The sequence below is a fragment of the Cibotium barometz genome, chromosome 3, assembly GCF_041138505.1.
Source record: "Cibotium barometz isolate CiBa-2024 chromosome 3, ASM4113850v1, whole genome shotgun sequence".
Taxonomy (NCBI): Eukaryota; Viridiplantae; Streptophyta; class Polypodiopsida; order Cyatheales; family Cibotiaceae; genus Cibotium; species Cibotium barometz.
Genome location: NC_141048.1, coordinates 19,008,261 through 19,034,867, shown reverse-complemented (window position 1 = coordinate 19,034,867; position 26,607 = coordinate 19,008,261). Strand labels below are relative to the sequence as shown.

The 26,607-nt window shown below is 43.5% G+C and overlaps 1 protein-coding gene across 1 annotated transcript; it reads right to left on the bottom strand.

Moving 5' to 3' along the window:
• Positions 1-919: 919 nt before the first annotated feature.
• Positions 920-25,420, bottom strand: LOC147639803 (ecotropic viral integration site protein). Its single transcript, XM_086774209.1, has 3 exons — positions 25,246-25,420; positions 25,053-25,160; positions 920-1,316 (listed from the first exon to the last, which is right to left on the bottom strand). The coding sequence occupies exons 1-3, from the start codon at positions 25,315-25,317 to the stop codon at positions 1,068-1,070; spliced, it is 429 nt and encodes a 142-aa protein (XP_086630335.1). The 5' UTR covers positions 25,318-25,420; the 3' UTR covers positions 920-1,067.
• Between the last annotated feature and the right edge of the window lie 1,187 nt (positions 25,421-26,607).

The window sequence follows — 26,607 nt, the reverse complement described above, 5'->3', positions numbered from 1 at the left end:
CATCAACCAAATGAAGACATCCAAGCTGCACTTTCCAATTGCAAATTACCAACTAGCATGCATAGAAAACTATTATAAGCCTATAGATATGTACCATTTTGTAACATTATTATGATTATCTAAGGATTCGACATTGAGCTTTGAAGCAAAGCAATCAGTTGTAGTTATTGTTTCTCTAATACAAATTTCACTTTTGCAATCATGTCCCTAAAATTTATTGCATTGTCTAAAATTTGTTACATTTACATTTTAATTTGGTATGCAAGGGTGGCAAGAAGCTATGTATTAGACTTATTTAATATTACATTATTTTATGTGTAGTCAAAAAGCCTTGCAAAAAGACAACAACATGAGTAAACAGCATTGATCAACCTAAAAATCAAGTTTCATTACATGGGCATTGGCACAAATTGACAAGCCGTCAAAACAATATGCACGATGAAATACTACTCGAGCTTTTCAGCATATCATGTGGAACCATTATTTTAGTTGTACATATTTACATAATTTTTTTAGTCCCACCTTTTTTGCTTGCATTCTCCACTTTTTATCCCTTTCATAAAATGTAAATTGATTGATTGCACATGCATAAATATATATATTATATTATATTATATTATATTATATTTATGTATGTGCGTACGTACGTACGTACATCTCTCTCTCTCTCTCTCTCTCTCTCTCTCTCTCTCTCTCTAAATATAAACATACACATATATGTATATACATACGTATGTGTATATATACATATGTATGTATATACTTATGTATGTTATGTATATATATACATATGTATGTATGTATATTATATGTATATATGTATATATATTATATATAATAACACTATTCACTTCTAACACCTTGCAATCCCAACATCGTAGTACTATGTTAAGAGAGTAATTCGTGATGCGGAACTATAGAGAGGTAAGGTTACGAAAATACTTTTTAGAAGTCTGAAGAACGAAACAGCTGATGTAAGTAGAAAAAGCTGCCAGTGCACAGCAAATGCACATGCCTTTAGTTGATAATAAAGCAACTTACCACCTTTATTTACATCTTGAAGTAAATTAAGGCATCGAAGGTGTTTCCTTTGAGTCCTTGGCAGCTAGTGTATCCTTGTTGGTAAACTCAGAATTTGATGAAGTGAATGCAATGGAAACTCTCTCTTGTGAAGAAGCTGTGATTGTGGGCATCCACAGGTCGGCAGTGGCACTTAGAAGGCTTTGAACTTGTGGATCGATGCCAGATGGAAAAATGCGCTCTTCGACAGACTCGAGCTTTGCAGAAAGTTTGTCAAGCTCTTGAGCAATCTGTGTCTGTGCAAATGTAACGTACCAGATTTACTAAAAACATTCTGATAGCATGTTTCACAAATTATAACTATTCAAAGAAGGGTTAAAACAAGGGATGTAGACAAGTAAAAACTTCTAAAAAGAGGCAGAAGAGGAAAGAACGGAAGGAGGGATGGGGTTGTTTCCCTTCATGCCCGACTCACACCTAGGCAGGCCCTCCGCTACTCAGATCTTCACAGGCCAGCTCTGAGGAAATTGTAGCTCTCCACCTTGCAATTTGCAGCCAGCCTCTTTCAAACTTCAACACAACTTACAAGCTTGTTCAGATTCAGCCCTGCTCAAAGGAGCATCTACGGAGTCCAGCCCCTCGTCTAAGACAAGCTAGCCCCTTGAGCACAGTGTCAAGTGCATCCAGCACTTGGATGCCGTGGACATACTACAACTCAAATGCAAGGAATACCAGGAATTTTGTGAGCCCTTGTCTAGGGACGAGTCGCCAATGTACCGGCAAGGGCTGTCAAATCCCCAAAGGATCTCCTCGTAGAACGCTCCCGGTTCAAGACTCAAAACCTGCAAACAAACAAATAAACAAGAAGGGGGTGCAAGCCTGACTCACCACCCAACCATGATAGCCGTGGGCAAGCCCACAATCTTGGCTGTCCCCACCGAGCCACAAGCTGAGCTAACTAGGTTGTCGTACCGACCAATCTCTACCTCGCGACGTCCCATACCGCCACGAAGCTACCCTCGCGCGCCTTGAGACTGCTGCCAGCCTCGGCAGCATGAAGCAGGTGCACGTCTGCACTAGATCCAAGCTCCAGACCATAGAGCTCTCACAAATCACACGAGACTCTATATGACTAATGACTAACCTTGGCCACCCTTTTATAGGCTCTTGGCCGGTCATCGGGCGTCGACACTTGGACGCCCGCCCGCCCGTCCATACTTGAGCGCCCGCCAGTTAGTCTATCCCTAACTCAGCTCGCCAATCAGCCTGCCTAGCTCCAAGCTTCCCCAAACCTCGAGGAACTCTAATTCAAAGTTATTTCCAACTTCTCAAAAACAAGTTTCCAAAAATCACTCGTAAACTTAGAGTCCCTATCACTGACTATGTCCTGCGGTAACCCGTACAGTCTAAACAATTGCTCGATAAACTGCCGTGCTAATTGCCTAGCTGTAATAGTCTTCCGGGTCAGTAAAAATCTAGCCATTTTTGTCAAGCGATCTACCACAACCCAAATAGAATCATGGGCAATCCGGTAATAAAATCCATAAAAATACTTTCCAATTTATTACCTGGGATTTGCAAAGGATGCAACATCCGAGCCTGTCTAAAGCGTTCAGTCTTATTTGCTTAGCAAACTTGACATTTGAGAACATAATCTTCTACATACCCTTTCATCTTTGGCCCATAAAAAGTGTGTTTCACTAATGATAGCGTCCTGTGTACCCCAGGGTGTCCAGTAGAAGGGGCGTCGTGACACTCCTTAAGAATCTTGGACCTAATGTTCGGGATTTGTGGTACACAAATTTTGTCATTACGGAATAGTAAACCATTCCGAATCATCCACTGGCCTCTTGCAGCCTGAATGGTAGACTGCTCAGTCATTGAGTCTTGGTCAATCAATGAGCTCCCGTCCTGGATCTTCTACCAAAATGGACCAAAATAACTATCAGTCCTGCAAAACCCTCTCAATGACTGAAATAAGTCAGTAGAAATGGAACGACAAAGTTTTCACCTCTCTAATTCGACTAAGCGCATCTGCAACACTATTCATGGACCCTTTTAAATAACGAATCTCAAAATCAAAATCTTGCATTAACTCAGCCCAACGAGCTTTCCTTCCTCTCAAATTATCCGCATCACACACATACTTGATTGACTGATGATCAGTCAATACCACAAACTTGGAGCCATATAAACAATTTCTCCAAACCTTGAGAGCGTGAATCACATCATAAAGCTCCTACTCAAGGGTTGGCCAACAAGATTGAGTGTCGTCTAGCTTTTTACTTTCAAAAGCAACCGGTCTACCATCTTGAAATGGAGCAGCCCCGATGGCATAGTCACTGGCATCAGTTTCAAGAACATAAGGTCGACTAGGATCGGGTAATGCTAAGATAGGTGCTTCCTTGACTTTATCTTTCAAAAGTCTGAAGGCCATATCCAAATCGTTATTCCAAGTGATAGGCTAATTTGACTTACGTCCACGACCTTTCAACAAGTCGGTCATCGGTAGTGTGAGCTGAGAGTACTCCCGTATAGATTTCCGAAGAAAAACAACAAAATCGAGAAAAGAACGAAGTTGTTTCACTGTTCTTGGTATAGGCCAGTCCAGAACCTTCTGAACTCGGTCATAGTCAATGCTCAATCCATCTCTAGTGATCTTGTGTCCCAAGTAAATGATGTCTGTCATAAAAAACTCACATTTACTGAACTTAGCATATAGTCGATTCTGTCTTAAAATAGATAAGACAATTGTGAGGTGTCTAACATGATCCTCAAGAGTACGACTATATATCAAAATATCATCCAAGAACACAACCACAAATTTTTCCAAATGTTCACGAAAAAGATCATTCATCATTTGCTGGAAAGTGGCTAGAGCATTGGTTAACCCAAAAGGTAATACGAGAAACTCGTAATGGCCATACCTAGTCCGAAAGGCGGTTCTTTCGACATGCCTTTCATGAATACGTATCTGGTGATAGCCAGTACGTAAATCTATCTTCGTGAAATATTTCGCTCCTGCTAAACGGTCAATCAGGTCATCTGATCTAGGGAGAGGATAACGGTTCTTAATTGTCAGCTTGTTCAATCTCTTGTAATCTATACATATTCTCCAGTTGTTGTCCTTCTTTCTCCTAAGCAACACAGGTGCACCCCAAGGTAATTTACTTGGACGGATTTGGCCCATCCTCAAATAATCTTCGAGTTGTTTAGCCAACTCATCTTCCTCAGCTTGGCTCATCCTGTAAGGTGGAATACTAACAGGATGAGCACCAGGGATCAAGTCAATACGATGATCTACTGCCCTTTCAGGTGGTAAACCCGATGACAGTTCCTTAGGAAATACATCTTGCAACGAATCAAGTATCTTCTGTAATTCTTTGCTTTCAAATACACTTAATTCATTGACATCCATAGAAGGTATGAGAAATGAAGAAAGTGGAATCAATACACAATGGAAAGCAGTATACAAAGAAGAATCCATTATATTTCCAAAATCAAGTGTATTTACAAGAGGTCCCTGAGAGGGATGTATACAATCACCTAAAATACTATACTGGGTGTTCCCATGCTGAAAAGAAAAAATATGACTAGACCAATCTATCTGGACTTGAAGAGTCTTAAATCACTCAATCCCTAATAACAAGTCTACATGTTCTAGATGCATAACATAGCATTCCAAAGTATCTTTGTAGTCTTGAATCCGGATTGGTAGCATCTCCACCTTTCGATCCCATATTTGCCTTCCCGCAGGTAGGCGTACCTCATAGGTATGATCGCTGGGTGTCGTATCAAGACTCAATTTCTGCAGAAGTTTGTAGTTAACAAAGTTGTGTGAGCTACCAGGGTCTAGAAGAATGTGAATTCTATGGCCATTCACTTCTCCATACACTCGGAGAAGATCATGCAAGCCAAAAACTTTAGAGTTGAACAGACAATCAGAACATGTACTAGGGCGAGAAAGTACAGTAACTGACGTACCTGTCAAAGGCAACTGGTTAGCTGCCTTTGGCTTAGGTCCTGCGTTGGTCTTTGCACCCTTTTGCTTCGGGCACTCGTTACGCATGTGTCCTTTTTTTTCGCAGATAAACGTCCCTCCTTCTTGAGCTTCAAAGCCTTAAGGAGTCGTTTCTTCTTTGCTAGTGTCGAACTTGGATTCTTCGAAGGTTGGTCCGAAGACTTTCCTTCAGTCGTGTTAGCCATAGGTGCGGAGAACTTTCTTTTATGCTTGTTCCCCTGCTCGGTAACAGGTTTAGACTTGGAAGAGACCATTGTATCATCATAGATACAAGCTGAATGAATGGCTTCGTCCAAAGTTTTGCATTTGTTATTTTTAACTTGTAAACGGTATGAGTTTGGTAAACCAGCTACGAAGAATCCCAAAAGAGTAATGGGATCCATCTTTGTAGCTTTCATCTGCAAGTCCCTAAACTTCTGGAGGTAGACCTCATAAGTGAGGTGCTGCGAGGTCATGGTCAAAGCGGTAAACCGGGCAACATCATAATCATCCTCTTTCTTGAGGAATTTCTTCTTGAAGACGTCTTCAAATTGTGCCCAAGTTGTTGGCTTAGGGTTGAGTTCCTTCCACCAACACAAAGCTTTGCCTGAGAGGAAACCTGCTGCTAACTGGATCTTTTTTCCATCATCATATGGATGAAACTGAAAATGGACCTGCCACTTATGTAGCCAAGTGTCCACGATCTCCTTGGTACGCTGCTTTTGCTCGCCCCCGACGGTTCCGGAGTAATGTTGGGGCCTAAAGCAGAGACCAAGGTATCCATACCTGAAAGAGTAGATAGGGTAGTGGTCAAGAGAGAGATGGAGTTTTGCAAGGTCTGCATCTGGGCGGCGATTTGTGCCTGACGTTCCAAAGAAGAAGCTTCGAGAGCTACTTTGACCTCTTGGAAATCAAATTTTGACACACAATCGTCAAAAAGATCGGCATCGGTATCTTCCGTAGCCGGCAAGCCTTCGCGTTCGACAAGGAGCTCCAACTCGAATTCTTGGGTCGACATCTTGAAGAGGACAAGTGGAGAGAAAATTCGATCTTGCACAAGAATAGTGCGAGAGAACTTAAGAGCAGCTTGAAATCTTGAGAGATGTGTGGCAAGAAGCCCACTTAAGGGGTTTATATAACCTTTCCCAAAAGCAACTTGAGCTTTATATATATATTCTATTTTCTTTTTAAAAAAAACACCTTTAAACCTTAGAGACCTTTAAACTCTTTAAAAAAAAAGTTGAATCTAAAAAAAAAACGAAAGCAGCCTATTCGGCGGGATGCTTTTACTGGTTTTTCTTTTTCTAGAATTAGCGTTGCCGACGCCTGCGTGGCTGCCATCACCCACCTGCCTGTCACCTGCATTTCTGCCGGCGCCCCTTTGCTCAGGTGGCCTGCGCCAATCTGCGCCAGCCTACGCCTGGGCTTGGCCGCCTGGCTGCCAGCGTAGGCCTGGGCGCCTGCCTACGTAGGCCTAGGCGCCTGCCAGCATGGCCGCCTGCGTAGGCCTGGGGCCGGCTACACGCCTACACCTACTACTTCCGGTAGCCCACAACCAGCACGCAACCACGCTTAGCCCATCGATCGCATCTCTCGCTCGCTCTCTCTCGCATTCAACCAAAAGCGAACATGCTTTTTTTTCTCTGTTTTCTCTCACGACTTGGTCATGAGACTGCACAAACATCTTCAGCCTTCTTCTTGCAAAGCAAAACAACCCTACCAAACCACCTACACCCTCATCACGCATTCTTTGCTGAAAAAGCACATACTATCTGAAAAAACAACAGCATGCATAAACAAAACAGCATGCATAAACAAAACAGCAAGCTTCTTGAACACATTCCTTACTTCGACCTCATCTTCTCTACCTACCAACTTGCTCGTTCACAAGACATGCTCTGATACCACTATCAAATCCCCAAAGAATCTCCTCGTAGAACGCTCCCGGTTCGAGACTCGAAACCTGCAAACAAACAAATAAACAAGAAGGGGGTGCAGGCCTGACTCACCACCCAACCATGACAGCCGTGGGCAAGCCCACAATCTTGGTTGTCCCCACCGAGCCACGAGCTGAGCTAACTAGGTTGACGTACCGACCAATCTCTACCTCGCGACATCCCATACCGCCACGAAGCTACCCTCGCGCACCTTGAGACTACTGCCGGCCTCGACTGCATGAAGCAGGTGCACGTCTGCACTAGATCCAGGCTCCAGACCATAGAGCTCTCACAAATCACGCGAGACTCTATATGACTAATGACTAACCTTGGCCACCCTTTTATAGGCTCTTGGCCGGTCATCGGGCGTCCACACTTGGGCGCCCGCCCGTCCATACTTGGGTGCGGGTGCCCGCCCGTTAGTCTATCCCTAACTCAGCTCGCCAATCAGCCTACCTAGCTCCAAGATTCCCCAAACCTCGAAGCTAGTCTTGCGTGCATATAGCACATGGTAGATACACACTGTGCACATGACAAGGGGTGATTGGGGTCAATGTTGTGCACATCCCACACGTAAGTATTGTGCCAGTGTTGACGCATTGTACCCCTCTTGTATGATGTAATGCAACAGGTCATCCCAGGCACTTCCATGAGCCCAAGGCTCATTGGGTAGGCGCCCATATGAAAGGTAATAATAAGGAGATTTCTTACCCACAACCAACCTACACCCAGGTTGGCCAGTATTCATGCAGCAACCTACCCCCTTGTCAAAGCTGAACCTCAGCATTCTTGCTCACATACAGGGTGAATACAACTGTCTATTACAGTCTTCAGCCCTTAATGCAAGCAGCAGGAGGTCTAATCCAGTCCCAATTCAGCGTTCACAGCAAAGCGCGGGTCATCTTGCCTGTGTGGAGGAAAACGCACATCATCATAGCTGTCCAGCAGGTGCTATGGTAGGCGGCCACCAGCATTCAGCCCAAGTCTTCAGCACTTTGCAAGTCCTATGGCCAGGACAAACACGGAATTAAAGCCCTAAAGGTCAGTCCATTTACACATACAGCAATACAAGCTAATACACCTGCGAGTGGGGGACCTTCTCAGGCTTAATGGGACCCAATCATGTGCATTGCTCTCTCTCTCTCTCTCTCTCTCTCTCTCTCTCTCACATGGCGTGAGCCTCTGCCCCACCCTCTACTTGCGCACTGCGTGCACTGGCGCCCTGCCCTGCGCACTAGTGCCCTGCCCGCGCCGTGCCACCCTGATCTGTCCGCCCTGCCGAGCACATCCCGCCCTGGCCTGTTCTGGCTGCCCAGCGACCCTCCGCCTCCATTTTCCCGCCAACCCCCCTTGCTCCCTCGCTCTTGCTCAGGCCCCCAAGGCAGCAACATAATCTTCTCTCTCTCACTCTTTTGCTTGCACCAAGATGAAGAGATCCCAGAAATGGGATGCCCTGTATTCAGAACTGAATACAATCATTGAGAAACACGTGCTCGGTAGCTCAGAGAAGCCAGAGAAGCACCCCCTAGGTGGATGGGCAAAAGACAGGTTGAAAGTTATCAAGGACATCCTAATACGCCAAGAAGATAGACACAATAGGGAAATTAAAGAGCTCAAAGAAGCCCATGCGACCGAAGTGGGAAAGTGGAAAGCACAAGTTGAAGACCTCAAGAAGGAGCTACATGTATGCCAAGCATAGATGAAAGAAGAAGGGGAAATTAATCCCTCCCTTGCCTTGGAGGTTGAAAGCCTAAAAAACAACCTGCAAGAAGGTTTAGTGGCCACAAAGAAGGAGATGGAGAAAGAGTGGGCTGCGGTGGTTAAGCAAGTAGTAGAGAAAGAATAGACAGAAGTAGTGAGAAAACACCCCACACCCACCCCCGTTATACATGATACCTTGGAAGAGGTGAAGAGGAGGAAGGTCCGCGCTCTGCATGTGAGGGTGACAGGACTAAAGGAGGGGGGATTCCCCAAGGATGAAGGTCTAGCCCTATGCAAGAAACTCAAAGTGGAAGGGACCCCTTGTGTGGACACATGGCGTTGTTAGGTGTTTTTTGGTAATATTTTCTTGGCATATGTACACACTCATGCATGGCATTTACAAATAAAGAATGTCCATCTCCAAGGGCCAAAGGGGGTATAAGGCCACATGTGAACGGATCTAACAAAAATGTGCAATGTGTACAGTTAGTTATTGGTTTACCTGGATAAATAATAAATGGAAGAAGTGAGAGATAAGAATCAGTTTCACAAGACAGATTTTGGCACTATCATGTATGGACAAGGTTGTTGACAAATAATGTGAGCATGCAAAGCATTATTTTTAAAAAAACTGGATAGGGACCCGTTGAAGGAGGTCAGCTACAGTACCAGTCCTTGGCATTTTATGGGAAACAAAGGTGTGTGTGGTGCAAAGTCTTCCTTGAATGAAAGAGTCACCTTGGGATTTAATGCAAGGTTTGCTTAAAATAGAAGGTGGCCTTGGATGGTTTCAAAAGTTCCTCAACTAGCCTCAAAATTCAAAAAGGCGCCGTGTGGAGGTGGGGGAGCTCTCTGACAGGCCTTGGAGTATTGAGCATATTAAAATATACTTTGGTTGAACGGGCAGCGCCCGCTGGTGTATAAGAAGGAGAGGAGCAGCCCATGGATGTGGGGAGAGAGGTAGGATTCGCAGCCTTAATGAAAAAGAGCGCAGCCCTTTGCATGAGGAAGCTGCGAGGCTCTCAGTGTTTTCAAGAGTGTGGGGAGAGTTGTGTTTTTCTGTAGCTCTCAGAGAGAGGCTCAGCTAATGTGTACAAGGGGGGGTAGTACTTGCAGCTCCAATGCTCTGTGCGCAGCCTATGGGCGTGGAAGAGCGCTGCTTCGTTTTTTTTATAGAGTGTGAGGGAAAGCGTAGCTCTAAGGTCTTCATAGAGCTGCGCTGCACTCTCTATTATGTGTATAAGGCTCCCAGTATTTTCAAAGTGTGAGTAGGTGTGCTACGTAGCAGTATTCGCAAGAGCTGCGCAGAGAAGTTGAGCTGCGCAGCCCATGTAGGAGAGATGGTTTGTGTCTGTAGCTCTCAGAGAGAAGGTAGCTAATGTGTATTGAGGGAGTACTCGCAGCTCAAATAAAAAAGCGTGCAGCCCATGAGCGTGGAATCCACGGGCTCTGCAGCGCTAGGATTGTAAGAGCGTGGGGAGAGTTCACTACTCTAAAGCATTAGAGAACCTATGCAGCTTATGTGTATAGAAAATCTAAAATTTTAATGTTCTTTGAGAGTGCAGCCATGTGGGTAAGGGGAGAAGTGTAGCTTTTGTGAGAAGGCACCGTCTTCAAGGTGTGAAAACCCGGGTGTTTTTTTCCTCGTATGTGAGAAGCTGCTCTCTTTGTGTTTAAGAGAGAAAGGAGATAAGCTCGCTTCCTTTGAAGAGAAGTACCCTCAGAACAACTTACGGCACTTCAGTTTGGGAGGGGAGGAGAAGCTGCAACACTACTTGTATGAATGAAGAGAAGGTGCCACGCCTTGAGAGTGCGGCTCTCGGTCATGATGACGGCCCATGCAATGTAAGTGACGGCTGCCCAGCTTTTTTGTCCTCATTTTTGTGAAATAACTCCTATATATATGAGGAATCACCAGTTTGTGGCATTGGAAAACCCATGTATATGATAACCAAATCTCTGATTTTGTGGAAAGCTCATGTGTATGAGGAAAATAGCTCTCTGGTTTTGCTTGAGAGAATATGCATGCATGGTGGTATGCTTCTTCAACAGACAGACCGAAGACCAGAAAGTGATTGTGCCTCCTATTCACACACTGCTGGCCAGGTTGGGAGAATTAAAGTTCCTTACTGATGTTGTCTTTTCTTGGGAAACTGAAGTATTGCAGAAAGCTCATACTTGATGGAATGTAACCTTGTTATGTCAAGTGGTTCTCTCATCATTTCTCTGTGGTGTTCATTTTGTTTATGGCTGTGAGCCTATTTCATAATAAGGGTGCACCCCTATATGCATATGTATCAATTGAGTAAAGGGTGGCAGATGTTGATGTGCCCATCTCCCCTTGCATGTCTTGATCAAATGTATGTAGGCTTCCCCCAGTTGCTTGAAAAAAATTGAATGAGGGTAGAGACAAAGTCTCATGCTTGAAATGTAAATGTTGTGTCAGCTCATTGAGAAGTTGACTGGTGCCCCTTTCTTTTGATGTTGGTGTGTATTCCAAACTGTGGAAAGGCATTGCTATAGAGGTGTTCCGTGTTTCTCCGCCTCCCTTCACAGTTTTTGGTGCCCCCACTGAGGAACATTCCAAGAGCCTGCAGTTTACAAGACCGAAAACATGTGCATGTGATTAATCTCAGTGAATGACTGCTATGCCAGGACAGTTGTGTGACAGATGCCTTCTAAAATTGTGCTATATTACCTTGATTTGACAGTCAATTGAAGTATGGTTTGCAGGCTGAAATTCTTGATATTGGTGCTGTTTCACATTTGATTTGTTGCCTAAAAGTTCTGGTAGAATTGGGTAATCAGCCAGTCGTGCCTCTTGGGAGTTGGTGGATGGCCACTCTCAATGGATAATCACAATGGACCTCAATTTACTCCCTTCCATTTTACCCAAAGAATTCAGATAAATGTTCATGTGGACAGAAAAATTTTCTTTCAACAGCAGGTGGCATATATGTTTGGGCCAGAGAGACTGAGGGAAATATTGGAGTCTCCTTTGCCGGTGGTAATTCCAATGATTAACTATGCAAATTCGTTTGATGTGCATGTGTTCATCCTCTTCTAAACCTGAAATGTTTTGAAGTTTTCTTCTGAGGATTGAGTTAGTAGAAGGTTTTGCTTTCGCATCTGTGTCAAAAAGGTTTTTTTGGGTAACAATGGCTTTCCCTTATCCAGAGTTTCATGGAAAAAATGATGAGAGTGTGGAAGAATTCTTAGAAAACATGGAAGTTGCGTGCATCAGCAACCATATCCAGATACCCGCTCAAATGTTACGCCTTTTGCAAATCTGTTTGAAGGGTGATGCACGGAGCTGGTGTAAGGGCTATGAGGAGGAGTTGCAGAGGGCTGATCCACCTATGCCATTGACTTGGGATAATGTCCGACAAGCTTTAACAGCACAGTTTGTGAAGGTGAGAGATCCAGACAAAGTTTGGCATGAAATACAGGAATCGAGACAGAGAAAAGCAGAGCCCATTGAGGATTACATCAAGAAGTTTTCCATATTATGGGAGAGCTTGTGCCAAGCCTTACAGCCACAAGTGCCCCCACCAGATATGATGAAAAAGGATCGGTTCTTGGTTGGCCTCAAGGAAAACCTGCGTTGGAGGGTAGAATTGAAGAAGCCAAGAACATACGAGGATGCATTGGAGGTGGCAAGGAACAAAGAGTGGAAGTTGAATAGGCTAACCCAATTGGGAGTGAGCTCACTACCTATGGTGTCAGAGATGAAGCAAATGGATTCCATGCAAAGTCGGGTTCCAGAGGAGGTGCATCCAGCAGATGCGGGTTCAGTAACTACTCAAGTTGCGCCAGCAATGGTCACTACTGCAGCACAAGATGATGAACTGAGGCAGGACTTGAGGCAAGTGGTTGATTTGATGAAGAATCTTAGTTTAAATATGTTAAGCAATGTGGGAAATAATCGAGGTCGTGTGAGACTTGCAAATCAGCCAGGAAGTGAAGGACAACCAAAGAATGGTTTTGGTGGACAGAATAACGGCAGGGGTTGGAGGCAATTGCCCACATGCTATAACTGTGGAGAGCTTGGCCACATCAGCCCACAATGTGATAAACCACCAAGAATGGGTGGAGCTATGTATCCATTGCCTGCACAGTTGCCAAACCGGTCAAATGATTATGGCATAGAGATTAAGGGTGAGGCAGGACCTAGTGGACTGACCAAGGAGGACAAGGGAAAGACAAAAGTGTTAAGTGTGGTCACCTTGGAGAAGGCAGCAATGTTGGAAGATACATTAGTAATGCCTATTGGAAAGAGAACTACAGAGGATAAAGAAGGAAGAAATGAAGCAGGTCCCAGTAAAAAAAAAGGGAAGAGTCATGAGGGTGAAGATGTGAAAGCTAAAAGGAAAAGGAGAGCCCGCCGAAAGTTTCACGTCTCAGATTTTCCACTAGGGGAAGGGCAGGATAGCTATGATTTGAAACAGGACCTGAACAGTAGGAAGGCAGACGTGACCTTTGGACAACTAGTGGAAATGATACCGAAGCTGAAGCGCCAATGGAAGAAACTAGTCAGCCCGCTGGGGAAGGAGCCCAACAGAGGGTCAGTAAGAGTGTTGGCCATTGATGAGTCTTCAGACATTTGTCCCATAGTAGATGTTTGGCACAAGAGGAAGAATCTTGGGCAGGGATACGTGGATGGTGGTGCACAAATTTGTGTAATCACTCAAACATGTGTGGAAAAGATGGGCCTGAGAGTAGAAGGAGTCTCAGGATTCCGCATACGACTGGCCAACCATCAAAAGATCAAGTGTTTAGGGGTAGTAAAGAGCTTGGAAATCGAAGCCTATGCAGTCAAAACAGTAGTGGATTTTCATGTAATGCCAGCAGGATTAGGGGCTTATCCTATCATCCTTGGAAGGCCATGGCTACGTGCAGTGCGGGCCGTTCAAGATTGGAGACATGGAACAATCAGCTTATATGGGGAGAAAGGGGGCAAAAGATTATTTGACATGAGTAGCAGGAAACCACTAGATGAAGATTATGAAGAAGGGGAAAGTCCAAGTAGTGAGGAGTCTTCCACTGTGTCAGATGAAGACAGTAGCACCACCACTAGTAGTGAGGGAGAGGTAAATGTGGCATTTCTGATGGTGGACAGGGTCTTTGAACAGACCAGCATAGTCGCATCCATGAAAGGAATTGAAGATGAGTCCAAGGGCCCATACGAAGTGATTGAAGAGCTAATGCAACCTCAGGTGAAGCCACACGAGAAGCACGAATTGATGGCCAGGATGATTAGCACAGATCTCTCAGTCATGGAGAAGGAGAAGTATTTAAAGATGTTGTCAACATATCCAGATTTATTCATCACATCGTATGAAGAAGTTCGGGGCTTCAAAGGGGAAGATTTGCACATAGAGCTAAAGGAAGGAGCCAAGCCAGTACGTCAAAGATTAAGGAGAATGGGTCCAGAGCAGATGAAGGCTTTGCAAGAAGAGGTGGACAAGCTACTAAAGGCTGGTTTTATATGCCCTGTGGAGACAACAGAGTGGGTAAGCCCAGTCGTGGTCACTCCAAAAAAGGACGGGAAATGGAGGATTTGTGTGGATTTCAAACCTTTGAATGCAGCTACAAAGAAGGATCCATACCCACTACCTTTCATTGATCAAATCCTGGATTCAGTGGCGGGTCATGAAAGATACAGTGTGTGTGATGGGTTTTCAGGCTATTTCCAGTTGAAGATTGCTCCAGAGGATCAGAAGAAAACCACTTTCATTACGCCATGGGGCTGCTTTTGCTATACAGTACTACCATTTGGGCTAACAAATGGTCCAGCTCACTATCAAAAGAGAGCAAATTGGGCGCTTCTGCCATTCATTGGAAAATGTGTACAGGATTTCATTGATGATTTTTGTGTCTACAGCACACGCATGGATCACTGTGAGAAGCTGGAGATGGTGCTGGAACGATATAATGATTGTGGTGGCCAACTCAATCCCAAGAAGTGTTTCTTTGCAAAACCAAGGGTAAAATTGTTGGGTCATATGGTGTCAGAAAATGGCATTGAGGCTGATCCAGACAAGGTCAAGGCAATCATGCTTCTTCCTTCTCCAGAGTCTACAAAACAGTTGGCAACATTCATTCAGAAGGTAAAGTACATGTCAAGATTCATTTCATTGTCCTCACAGCTTTTATATCCATTACAACAGGTGGCAAAGCATGATCCTTTGCAATGGGATGACAAGTGTGAAGAGGAGTTTCGAAGAATCAAAGAAGTCTTGGGGGAGATGACAGTGGTACAGGCTCCAAATTGGGAACAGGTTTTTTATGTGAATCCTTCAGTAGGAGAGGATGCTATTGGTGCTATGTTGCTGCAAAAAGGGAAGGGGAGCCAATATATGCACCCCGTCTATTGTGCTAGTAGGGTAAAGTCAGTTGCAGAGAGGGGATTGTCAGAAATAGAGTTGATAATGGTAAGTGTGGTGTTTGCTTGCCGACGGTTTCGCCAATATCTTTTGACAAAGCCATTTGTATTCCTAACTAGCTACACATTCTTGCCTCAGCTAATCAATGGTGTAAACATGTCTAAGGCAGTAAAAAAGTGGGTGATTGAATTGCAGGAGTTTGAGTTCTCTTTCTTGGTGGAAGAAAGTAACAGAGCTACTTTAGCAGACTTGTTAACTTATAAGGAAAACCCTCTACTTGTCAAAGAGGAAAGTGTTAGAAGGGTAGAAAGTGTGGCAGAAGTAAGCAATGCTCATGTTTTGTTCTTTGATGGTTCATACAGGAAGAGCCATGATGCAGCTTCGGGTGGTATAGCTCTTTATGACCAGCAAGGTAAGCTGGTTTGTAAAAAGAGATTCAAAGTTGATGCTCATACTAACAATGAAGCAGAATATTCTACATTGGAAGCAGGGCTAAACATTTGCATTAAGCATGGTGTAAAGAGACTATGCATAAGAGGTGATTCTCTACTGGTGGTAAAGCAAATACTAGGAGTATGGAAGAGCAAAAACCCTGCATTAAGGAACAAGTGTCTCAAAATCAAGAGCTTGTTGAAGGAGTTTGAAGCATGGGGCATTCGGCATGTGGAGCGTTCTCTTAATACAGAAGCACATGAAGCAGCACAGGGAATGATTGGTGAGCTATATGTGTTAAAAGCAGATCTGCCACTTTATCGGGGTCGTGAAAGTCTGACACTGGAAGAAGAGTTTTTGTTGACAGGAGTCATTCCCCAGGACATTGAGAAGGCAAAGAAATATGGGTTTGTACGCAGAGCTTGCAAATACAAGCTCATTGGTGACACCTTATACATGCAAGGGGCTGACTTGGTATTAAGGCGTGTACCATGGAAGGAAGAGCTGTACAGAGTGCTTGAGGAGAATCATGAAGGAGCATGCGGTGGCCACTTTGCATTTAAAATCACATTGCACAAAATCTTACAGGAAGGTTACATATGGCCAAGTATACAAAAAGATGTGCATCACTGGTGTAGCTCATGCAAGAGGTGCCAGGCATTTGGAAAACGAGTTTTAAAACCAGAGTTGCGCAAAACAATCTTGGCCTTTGACATTTTTGAGAAGTGGGGAATTGATGCAGTAGGACCTTTACCCATTACCAGCAGGGGGAAGAGTTATATTTTGACAGCTGTGGATTATCTTTCCAGGTGGGCAGAAGCTAGAGCAGTGAAGCAAATTACGGCAAGAGATGTTGCAAAGTTTGTTTATGAAGACATTTGCTGTAAATTTGGGGTGCCCTTGGAGCTTCTTTCAGATCAAGGGCCCGGTTTTAGAGCTGACTTGCTTGAATACCTGTGTGCCAAAATGCGGATTAAGCATAATTTTACTACTCCTTACTACCCGCAGTGCAACGGTTTGAATGAAAGATTCAATGGTGAACTTATACACATTCTTGCAAAGGTGACAGAACATCAGGGCAAGAATTGGGATCTGGAGCTGTTCAGTGCTTTATGGGCTTATCGTACATCGGTAAAGACAAGCACAGGTTTTACACCTTTTCACTTAGTGTATGGCAAAGAAGCTTTATTACCGGTGGAAATTGAGTTGCCTGCAGTAAAAATGTTAGAAAAGCTGCTAGGGCCATCTAGCAACACATTTAAAGAGAGACTCTTACAGTTACAAGAGGTTCAGCTGGACAGGATGAGTGCCTTGGAACATTATGAGAAGATGCAAAGTAGGGCATTGACAAAGATAAATGAAAAGATTAAAAAGAAGGGTATTGAGGAAGGTGATTTGGTGCTACGCTATAACAGTAAGCTGGATAAAACCTTTCAAAAGAAGTTCCAAGTAAAATGGGAGGGGCCCTTCAGAGTCATGAATTGCTTTGCTAATGGCACATATCAATTGGCTGACCTTGATGGAACCCCACATGTATCAAGGGTGAATGGTTTACGTCTCAAGTTATATCATGCACGACTGATGATGGTAGACAAGGATGAAAGAATTGAAGAAGTGAAAAGCAGTGTCTTTGAGAACATGGTGATATCAGATGCATTGAGCCTCACGACACTGTTTTCTGCTGACCATGAATGATCTAGCAGGCTAGGGGATGGGCAAACTATGTTAGGTGTTTTTTGGTAATATTTTCTTGGCATATGTACACACTCATGCATGGCATTTACAAATAAAGAATGTCCATCTCCAAGGGCCAAAGGGGGTATAAGGCCACATGTGAACGGATCTAACAAAAATGTGCAATGTGTACAGTTAGTTATTGGTTTACCTGGATAAATAATAAATGGAAGAAGTGAGAGATAAGAATCAGTTTCACAAGACAGATTTTGGCACTATCATGTATGGACAAGGTTGTTGACAAATAATGTGAGCATGCAAAGCATTATTTTTAAAAAAACTGGATAGGGACCCGTTGAAGGAGGTCAGCTACAGTACCAGTCCTTGGCATTTTATGGGAAACAAAGGTGTGTGTGGTGCAAAGTCTTCCTTGAATGAAAGAGTCACCTTGGGATTTAATGCAAGGTTTGCTTAAAATAGAAGGTGGCCTTGGATGGTTTCAAAAGTTCCTCAACTAGCCTCAAAATTCAAAAAGGCGCCGTGTGGAGGTGGGGGAGCTCTCTGACAGGCCTTGGAGTATTGAGCATATTAAAATATACTTTGGTTGAACGGGCAGCGCCCGCTGGTGTATAAGAAGGAGAGGAGCAGCCCATGGATGTGGGGAGAGAGGTAGGATTCGCAGCCTTAATGAAAAAGAGCGCAGCCCTTTGCATGAGGAAGCTGCGAGGCTCTCAGTGTTTTCAAGAGTGTGGGGAGAGTTGTGTTTTTCTGTAGCTCTCAGAGAGAGGCTCAGCTAATGTGTACAAGGGGGGGTAGTACTTGCAGCTCCAATGCTCTGTGCGCAGCCTATGGGCGTGGAAGAGCGCTGCTTCGTTTTTTTTATAGAGTGTGAGGGAAAGCGTAGCTCTAAGGTCTTCATAGAGCTGCGCTGCACTCTCTATTATGTGTATAAGGCTCCCAGTATTTTCAAAGTGTGAGTAGGTGTGCTACGTAGCAGTATTCGCAAGAGCTGCGCAGAGAAGTTGAGCTGCGCAGCCCATGTAGGAGAGATGGTTTGTGTCTGTAGCTCTCAGAGAGAAGGTAGCTAATGTGTATTGAGGGAGTACTCGCAGCTCAAATAAAAAAGCGTGCAGCCCATGAGCGTGGAATCCACGGGCTCTGCAGCGCTAGGATTGTAAGAGCGTGGGGAGAGTTCACTACTCTAAAGCATTAGAGAACCTATGCAGCTCATGTGTATAGAAAATCTAAAATTTTAATGTTCTTTGAGAGTGCAGCCATGTGGGTAAGGGGAGAAGTGTAGCTTTTGTGAGAAGGCACCGTCTTCAAGGTGTGAAAACCCGGGTGTTTTTTTCCTCGTATGTGAGAAGCTGCTCTCTTTGTGTTTAAGAGAGAAAGGAGATAAGCTCGCTTCCTTTGAAGAGAAGTACCCTCAGAACAGCTTACGGCACTTCAGTTTGGGAGGGGAGGAGAAGCTGCAACACTACTTGTATGAATGAAGAGAAGGTGCCACGCCTTGAGAGTGCGGCTCTCGGTCATGATGACGGCCCATGCAATGTAAGTGACGGCTGCCCAGCTTTTTTGTCCTCATTTTTGTGAAATAACTCCTATATATATGAGGAATCACCAGTTTGTGGCATTGGAAAACCCATGTATATGATAACCAAATCTCTGATTTTGTGGAAAGCTCATGTGTATGAGGAAAATAGCTCTCTGGTTTTGCTTGAGAGAATATGCATGCATGGTGGTATGCTTCTTCAACAGACAGACCGAAGACCAGAAAGTGATTGTGCCTCCTATTCACACACTGCTGGCCAGGTTGGGAGAATTAAAGTTCCTTACTGATGTTGTCTTTTCTTGGGAAACTGAAGTATTGCAGAAAGCTCATACTTGATGGAATGTAACCTTGTTATGTCAAGTGGTTCTCTCATCATTTCTCTGTGGTGTTCATTTTGTTTATGGCTGTGAGCCTATTTCATAATAAGGGTGCACCCCTATATGCATATGTATCAATTGAGTAAAGGGTGGCAGATGTTGATGTGCCCATCTCCCCTTGCATGTCTTGATCAAATGTATGTAGGCTTCCCCCAGTTGCTTGAAAAAAATTGAATGAGGGTAGAGACAAAGTCTCATGCTTGAAATGTAAATGTTGTGTCAGCTCATTGAGAAGTTGACTGGTGCCCCTTTCTTTTGATGTTGGTGTGTATTCCAAACTGTGGAAAGGCATTGCTATAGAGGTGTTCCGTGTTTCTCCGCCTCCCTTCACAGCGTGTGGGACGGGACACCTCACGGGACTGCCCCCTCATCTTGAAATTCCCGGACCTTGCTAGCCCAAGAGGCCTTCACGGACACACTAAGGGGAGAAGATATACCTAGGGGATAATCTTACCCAACCCCAAGTAGAGCACACACGAAGGTGCACGAGGCCCGCAAGGCAGAAAAGTGCACAGTATAGAGGGACGGGTGAGTCATAGTGGTGTCCCAAATAGGGACGTGAGGTTTGTGGGACCACCATACACCTAGTGAAACTCGCAAGCGATGGGCGGTGCCCGAGGGACTAGGGCCTTTGACACACTTGTTGATACCATCAATGCATATTAAAACATTTAAACATAGCCACAGCCTTAACACATATCCATCATCACTTTGCATAAAACATAAAAGCGATAAAACATCCACAAATGCTGAAAATGGAGCTTGCACGTGTGACACCGCATAGAGGATGGAATCCCCCCCCCCCCCCCTTGGAGTATTTTATTACCCAAGGAGAATAATATCATGTACAAGCTTTGAGGGCCTTACTCTCCCCACGGGAGATGCCGGATTATCCATATACAAATGCCATAACACAACCCAACACAAGGCAACTGAGCCGGAACATAGGCTGTAGAAATGCCGAGCCAACAACATAATCCATATACCTCCGTGTGGGTACTGATTCTTCCCCAAAAACCACAGGTCTTCATGCAATAGAGCTGGTACAGCAAGTATAACTCTCCATTCAACCAGTACAGCAGGTACAATGGCTGGTATAGCCGGTACACTGGCTGGTACAACAGGTATAGTGATTGGTACAACCGGTATGGTGGCTGGTACAACAAGTATAGCAAGTACAAATGCTAGTAGTACATGTACAGTGACTAGTACAACAAGTACAATGGTTGGTACAACAAGTATAGAAGCTAGTACAACCGGTACAATAGGTGGTACAGCAAGTACAAGTACAAGGACTAGTACAGCCACTACAATGGCTGGTACAACATGTACAAAGGCTGGTACAACAAGTACAATGGCTACAAATCATAATAAATGATTAAATACCCTTGCCTTCGGTATTTCTTCGCGATGGAAGCCTCCAAAACAGTCCCCAACAGCCGGTATTCTTCATGGGCAGCCTTCAAGTGAGAGAGAAAGAGAGTAGCCATCATTAGGGCAACCTGTAACGGTGGTAGAGGCTAGTGTGCAGCAAGAGAGCCTCTATTAATGAAGAGAGAGGGCTCCAATTTATAGATTTGGGCCTCCCATGAGCTAAAATGGCAAGAGAAGGCTACAATGATAAGTGGAGAGCCACACAATAGCTGAAGTGACAAGTGTGAGGCCACTTGTCTCACTTTGATCCACTTTCCAACAAGTGTCAGGCCACTTGTCTCACTTTGGTCCACTTTCTTGCCACATGTCCCAATCTAAGAGATGGGTCCTTCCATAAACTTTATCTCTAAAAATATCCCAACTCGTAGACATTCTGTCACATAGGCACTTTGCCAAGTCTTGGTATCTACTCAATTCGAGATGTAATGACGCGAACAAAATTTCCATCGGAGTTGGGCCAAAAATAGCAACTCTCCTAAATTTTAGGTGTGGTCCTTTGTATTCTAGGATAATCCCCCATTCCCAAAGCTTGTACTTTCCAAATATTTAGACATCCTGGAGTCCACCAGACCCCTTTCATACTGGGAAATGTCCAGGCTAGTGACATCCTCCCCAGCTTCTTAAAAGTTGTCCACAACTTTAAGCTTCAAGCCATATATTCAAGATATAATCATGTCCCATCAAGTGGGCGAGCCAAGACAGTCTCAAAAATCCAATATAACTGAAGAATCCATGTCCCAAAGAAATGGGTGAGACTAAATAAGTCTCCATAATAGCAATATCATGTCCCAAAATAAATGGGCAAGACAAATCAGTCCCATAAGTCCAGATATCATAATCCATGTCCCAAGTAAATGGGCGAGACAAAATAAGTCTTCTGCCAACAAGGCATCAGTCCACATGACCCTTGACATAGACATAAGTTCCGTGCCAACCAGGCGTCATGTCCACTTTACCACTTGCACTCTGTGTTGGTACTCTGACCACACACCTTGGATGAGAGGTGGGCTCAAGTAACAAGATAAAACAATCACTCGCAGGCATAGATAACATGGTGTTCCATAAGCATTTCTGCTACACATAGTTTATAGGCATTTCGGCCACCAATAGTTTGCAGGCATTTCAACCACCAACTCACACTAATCTCTCAAGTGCCCATGTTCCCTTCCATCTGCTCTCTATTGTTCCACCCAAATGTGGTAGAAACAATCTTCAAGAGAGCACGTAGGACAAGAGAACACTACACACGACATGTTGTGCTCAATACTACCCTCTGAAGTGCCCATGTTCCCTTCCATCTGCTCTCTATTGTTTCACCTACACATGGTAGAAACAATCTTCAAGAGAGCACGTAGGACAAGAGATAACTACACAGGGTATGTGAACCATGAGTTTCATAAGTCCAATGTATCCCAAATAAAGGAAGCCATAAAGAATAATCCATAAACCAGAGGATGGATCCAAATCCCTAGAAAAGAAGTCCAGGAATCCATAGACCTGTATACCATACCACTTACCACATACTCCGTGCTAACCACACACCTTGGAGTAGAGGTGGACTTTATCCATAAAAGCATCATATCCATGAGATATCCAAAGATTTCTTCTCTATAAACTCGGATAGATTCATCCATAGAAATTGCTTGTCAAGCCCAATATCTATATAAATCTCGTCGAAGAAAGAAATCTCCATAGATATAATCCATGCCAATAAAGGAAGCCATAAACAATGTTTCCCTGAAACCATCTCAAGACAAACAACACCACCTTTCTCCTTGCATGGATATACAAGGGTTAGTGAACATCAAAAATGCCAGCATAGAAGTCGGCCCTTTTTGGACTGGGTAAATACTTGTTTTGGGTATATTTTCACACACTAAATCCACACGCTCATCCCATGAATAATCTCCACAACTCCTATAGCCTTGTCGATGAAGAAAACCTTGGAAAAGCTCTTTCTGATGACAAGAAAATTGGTATAAAACCTGTTTTAATGGTTTTCGAGCGAAAAACCTCCAAAAAGCTTAGGGTTTTTGGAACAGTTTTAGGGTTTCTGAAATTTTTAGGGTTTCTAAAATTTCAGTCCATACAGGTCTGTACATGTGCGCTCCGTACATGCATCCGTATCACCCATGCATATGCCCATACAAGTCTAGGACTGAGTGTGCATCTGAAAAGCAAGATGGAGAAGGTGATGATGGCGAAGAAGAAGCCCTCCATGATCATAATGATGCCCACACAACGATCTCCTTCAATCTTCAATGATCTTGTTCATGGTACTACAAGAGAAGTCCAATCCTTCTTATACTTGTAAGAGACCCTGCTTTTTGCCAAAAAGCCTTCATGCTTTTGCTTTGCTTTTCCCTTTTTGCCTTTGCTTTTGCTTTTTTTACTTTTATTAATAAAATATTAGTCAAGTTTTAGTGCGTTGCTTTTCTGTCTTTAAGGCCTTGCTTTTTGGCCTTAGAGTTGCTTTTTGAGAAAGTGCCTTTTAGCTTTTTGATCCAGCTCAGTCTCCGCTTTCAAATGGTGCCCTTGGCTCATGGTCAACCCTATTTGACTTTTGGCTTTTTTCTACTTATGGACCAAGAATGGTGCTTTTTCTTAATCAAACCTTCTGACCCTGCCTCCGTGTCTTCTTCCACCTGTCTAGTGTCCAGGCATGGGTTTCATCATGTGAAATAGAGCTAGGAGGACCAAATAGTTACATTAGGTCGGCCCATTTTGGCCTCTATGTAGTGCTAAATGTGCACATCTCTCTTTTATAGTTTTGTAGAATATGTTTAAGGTTGTGGCCAAGTTAAGTGTTTAATTGCATTAATGGTCAAGTGTTTTGTGAAACCCCTGCCCACTCAGACTTACATTGGTATTAGAGCTTTGGCTCTTTCACACTCGTGTGTGAAGACAATCCTATTGGGGTATAAACATTGATTGTTAGTGTAGTTAAACACTATGAGCCAATCCACTTACGGGAGCACACATGCATCATGGGCATAAGCAAAAGAATGTCCGGCTTATGGAGATATGAGTTCGTGTAATCCATTTTGGAAGCCTAGACTTTGCTTTTGTGCCTCGACCAGTATATTGGTATTTGGGTTATTCTATCGAAGCCCATAGCAATCTCTTCTGGACTCATGATGAGCTTGACAAACAAGAGATAAGTACTTTTTCATTGTTGTTTGCTTTGTGTTTAGCAAACATGTATCTTGGATAAGTGCTTACTCTTGTATAGTAGAAGAGTGAATTGTTTGGCTTGAGTTGTCTCAAGGAAACAATGTCAATGGTTAAAAAATGGTATACATGATTATCATATGGATTTATGACTCCCTTTATTGGGATGTATTGGCTTCATGGAGCACATGACAACTCATGGATTGAGGATTTTTCTATGGATTTCTTTTGGCTAAAAACTATGTGTAGTATAAATGTTTATTAAGCACCAAGATATCTATGCCTGTGCATGATTCTTGTCTTATGTTACACACTTGAGCCCACCCCTCCTCAAAGGTGTGTGGTCAGAGTACAACACGGAGTGCAAGTGGTAGAGTAGGGGACTGTCTACGCCAAGAGTCATCCATGTGGACTAACACCTTGTTGGCAAGGGAACTTATGTTTACACCAAGTGTCAGTAGACTAGAATTTGGTATGCTCGAGACTCGATGTCTGCCCTCAATTCCAGTGGACATTTCTCTCTTTAAAAATTTTGTGGAATTAAGTGACATATGTTTAAGGTTGTGACCAATTTTAGTGTTTAATTGCATTAATGACATAGTCACAATAAATACCACTCTGAAGCTAAATCTTGCAAAATCAAATTAAGTCGACAAGCCAGAACATCTCTCCCATGTTGTATCTCCTCTAGAATTTTCTAAAACTACTTTAGTAACCAAAAGACTCACCAAGTCGTCCATCCCACGATGGGAGGGAGTGCTTACTAAGCTATTAGGTGATATTCCTAACTTAAAGATGCCAAAGCCTAATGTCCTTTGATGAAGAGGCAAATTGGAAGTGCCTTGTTACAAACATCCCCACTGTTGTCCTCCTCAAACCAACTAAATCAACGCACGCTTACAAGACCGTTACTACATGGTTATATCTCATCTCAGCAATCCATTGGCATCGCTTTGTGTAGAAATTTCCAACCTTAGACATCATTCCACCACCTGGTGATTCTATTTTACCATCCACAAATACCATGAATTGTCAACCCAATTCACTCCACCAATTATTCAATTTGCATGTCATGTATGTCCGTCCGACTCCGTGCGCATGGCAGCTGGACATCCCAAGCCTCCACAGTTTGCAACCGGACATGTTTTCCAGTATGTTTCCTTTGGTGCCATGCCTTGATACCATGAAAGATCATGGCAAGTCCTTGAACAGATTCAGGTTTAAAGAGTAAGAAGCAGTGGTCAAGGGAAAAGGGGGGGGATTTAAAGAGTAGTAGCAGTGGTCGAGGGGGGGTGGGCGCAAAGGGCTTAAGATTCATATATAGCAATGTTAATAAAGCAACCCGAGAAGGAAAGCTGCACTTACCTCACCAAGCTGCGCGGCAAGGGTAGATGGAGGTCGCCTGGTCTCTCTGCTCAGAGATTGGATCTTCTCTCGCAACTCCAAATCGGGCTCACCGGTTTCCTCTTCAATCTGGGGTGTGGGGAGGGAAACACGCCTTTTTAAAAAATAAAAAATCAACCATTTCCGGGCGAGGGCTTCAGCGTGTAGTCCTTACCTGCATTAACAACTGGTGCAAGTAGTTGAAGAGCTCTTCGTGTCGTGTCACAGCCTCGCACGCCTCACCCATATCTCTCGAGCACTTCTTCTTCTGCGGGGAGTAGTTAGTCTCGAAACGAGGTGATTATTACCTTAATGGGGATGGAGATAATCCGCAACCAAAGGGTCAATTGAAGGGAATTTTTTTTCTTAAAGATTTTTCTTTTCTCTCCTCTCCTTGTGCCTTGCTTGTCCATGGTTAATATGTACCAATAGATGGTTAATATGTACCAATAGATAGTCACACCATAATAATAAAGTATGGGTTTCAAATTCTTTTTTACTATTAATTAATTAGTGAGAGGATGAGAGGGCCCACTTGAACCTTAGTATAGGTGTGAGCTAAACCTTAGGTTAATTATTCGGTGCCAAAGGTGATGGCAAATTTTTGAATGTGGGACTTTAGACAATGGAGAACCTGTTTTGATTTGACACATGTAGTTCTGGAGCCTTCAAGTTCTAGAATTTTCGAGCCTAGTTAAAAGGTTCATGCCTTGCATTTTGAGGCTGGGGAAAACAATGCAGAGAGCATGACAATGTGACGATGAGAGAGACACGGTGAGAGAGAGTACACGATCTTTTTTTTTTTGTGCGATGGCGTGCAACTATTAAAGATGGAGAGAAAGAGGGATTGCATGTTTAAACAATATGTTTTTCAAAAAATAGAATATGTTTTTTTTAGAGCAATGGTGTGTAACTACTAATGATAGAGAGAATACGCTTTTGTTTATAAAAAAAAGGAAAAGCGATGGTGGCTTGCAATTCATCTGCGATTGAGTTTTGAACCTAACATTTTGCTAATGTTTAAACCTTAATACAGTATGTAGAGTGAATATGTAAAGTAATTAATTAATAAGATACTTTAGTCATTTGTGATGAATACCAGTAGGGGATACCAATAGACATTCAATTCTATAAGATAATCTCCTCACTAAGGGCATGTAAGAGAGAATGAATGAATACCAGTAGGGGATACTAATTTTGTTCGCAATCTATCTTTGTGTATTTGCATGGTGTATGTTTGTGGGTTAATTTCTTAGTTAATATGTTTATCCGTTCGTGTTGGTGATTCCCCGACACTTTTAGCAATCTTACTTACGATTATATTCCCTGATTACCTTATCCTTTGGTAGATAGCCTAGGATGTCATGGCTCTAACATGGACATGATGTTAATCATGGAATTACCTCTTCCAACTAAAAGGGCTATCGTTTAGGGCTTGATCGAATCCGACGATCTAGTGTTGTATCAATGCCCTAGGGATTCAGACAAAGACCCTCAAGGGCTTGAATGGATTATGTGTGTTGATCAACTTTTGCCT

What these genes read in the sequence shown, in the direction of transcription:
- LOC147639803 (XM_086774209.1), bottom strand. Translation starts at nt 25,317, where the DNA reads ATGGGTGAGGCGTGCGAGGCTGTGACACGACACGAAGAGCTCTTCAAC. An exon ending in TGCACCAGTTGTTAATGCAG is followed by an intron (nt 25,161 to 25,245) that starts GTAAGGACTACA and finishes CCCACACCCCAG; the next exon opens with ATTGAAGAGGAAACCGGTGA. An exon ending in TTGCCGCGCAGCTTGGTGAG is followed by an intron (nt 1,317 to 25,052) that starts GTAAGTGCAGCT and finishes ACATTTGCACAG; the next exon opens with ACACAGATTGCTCAAGAGCT.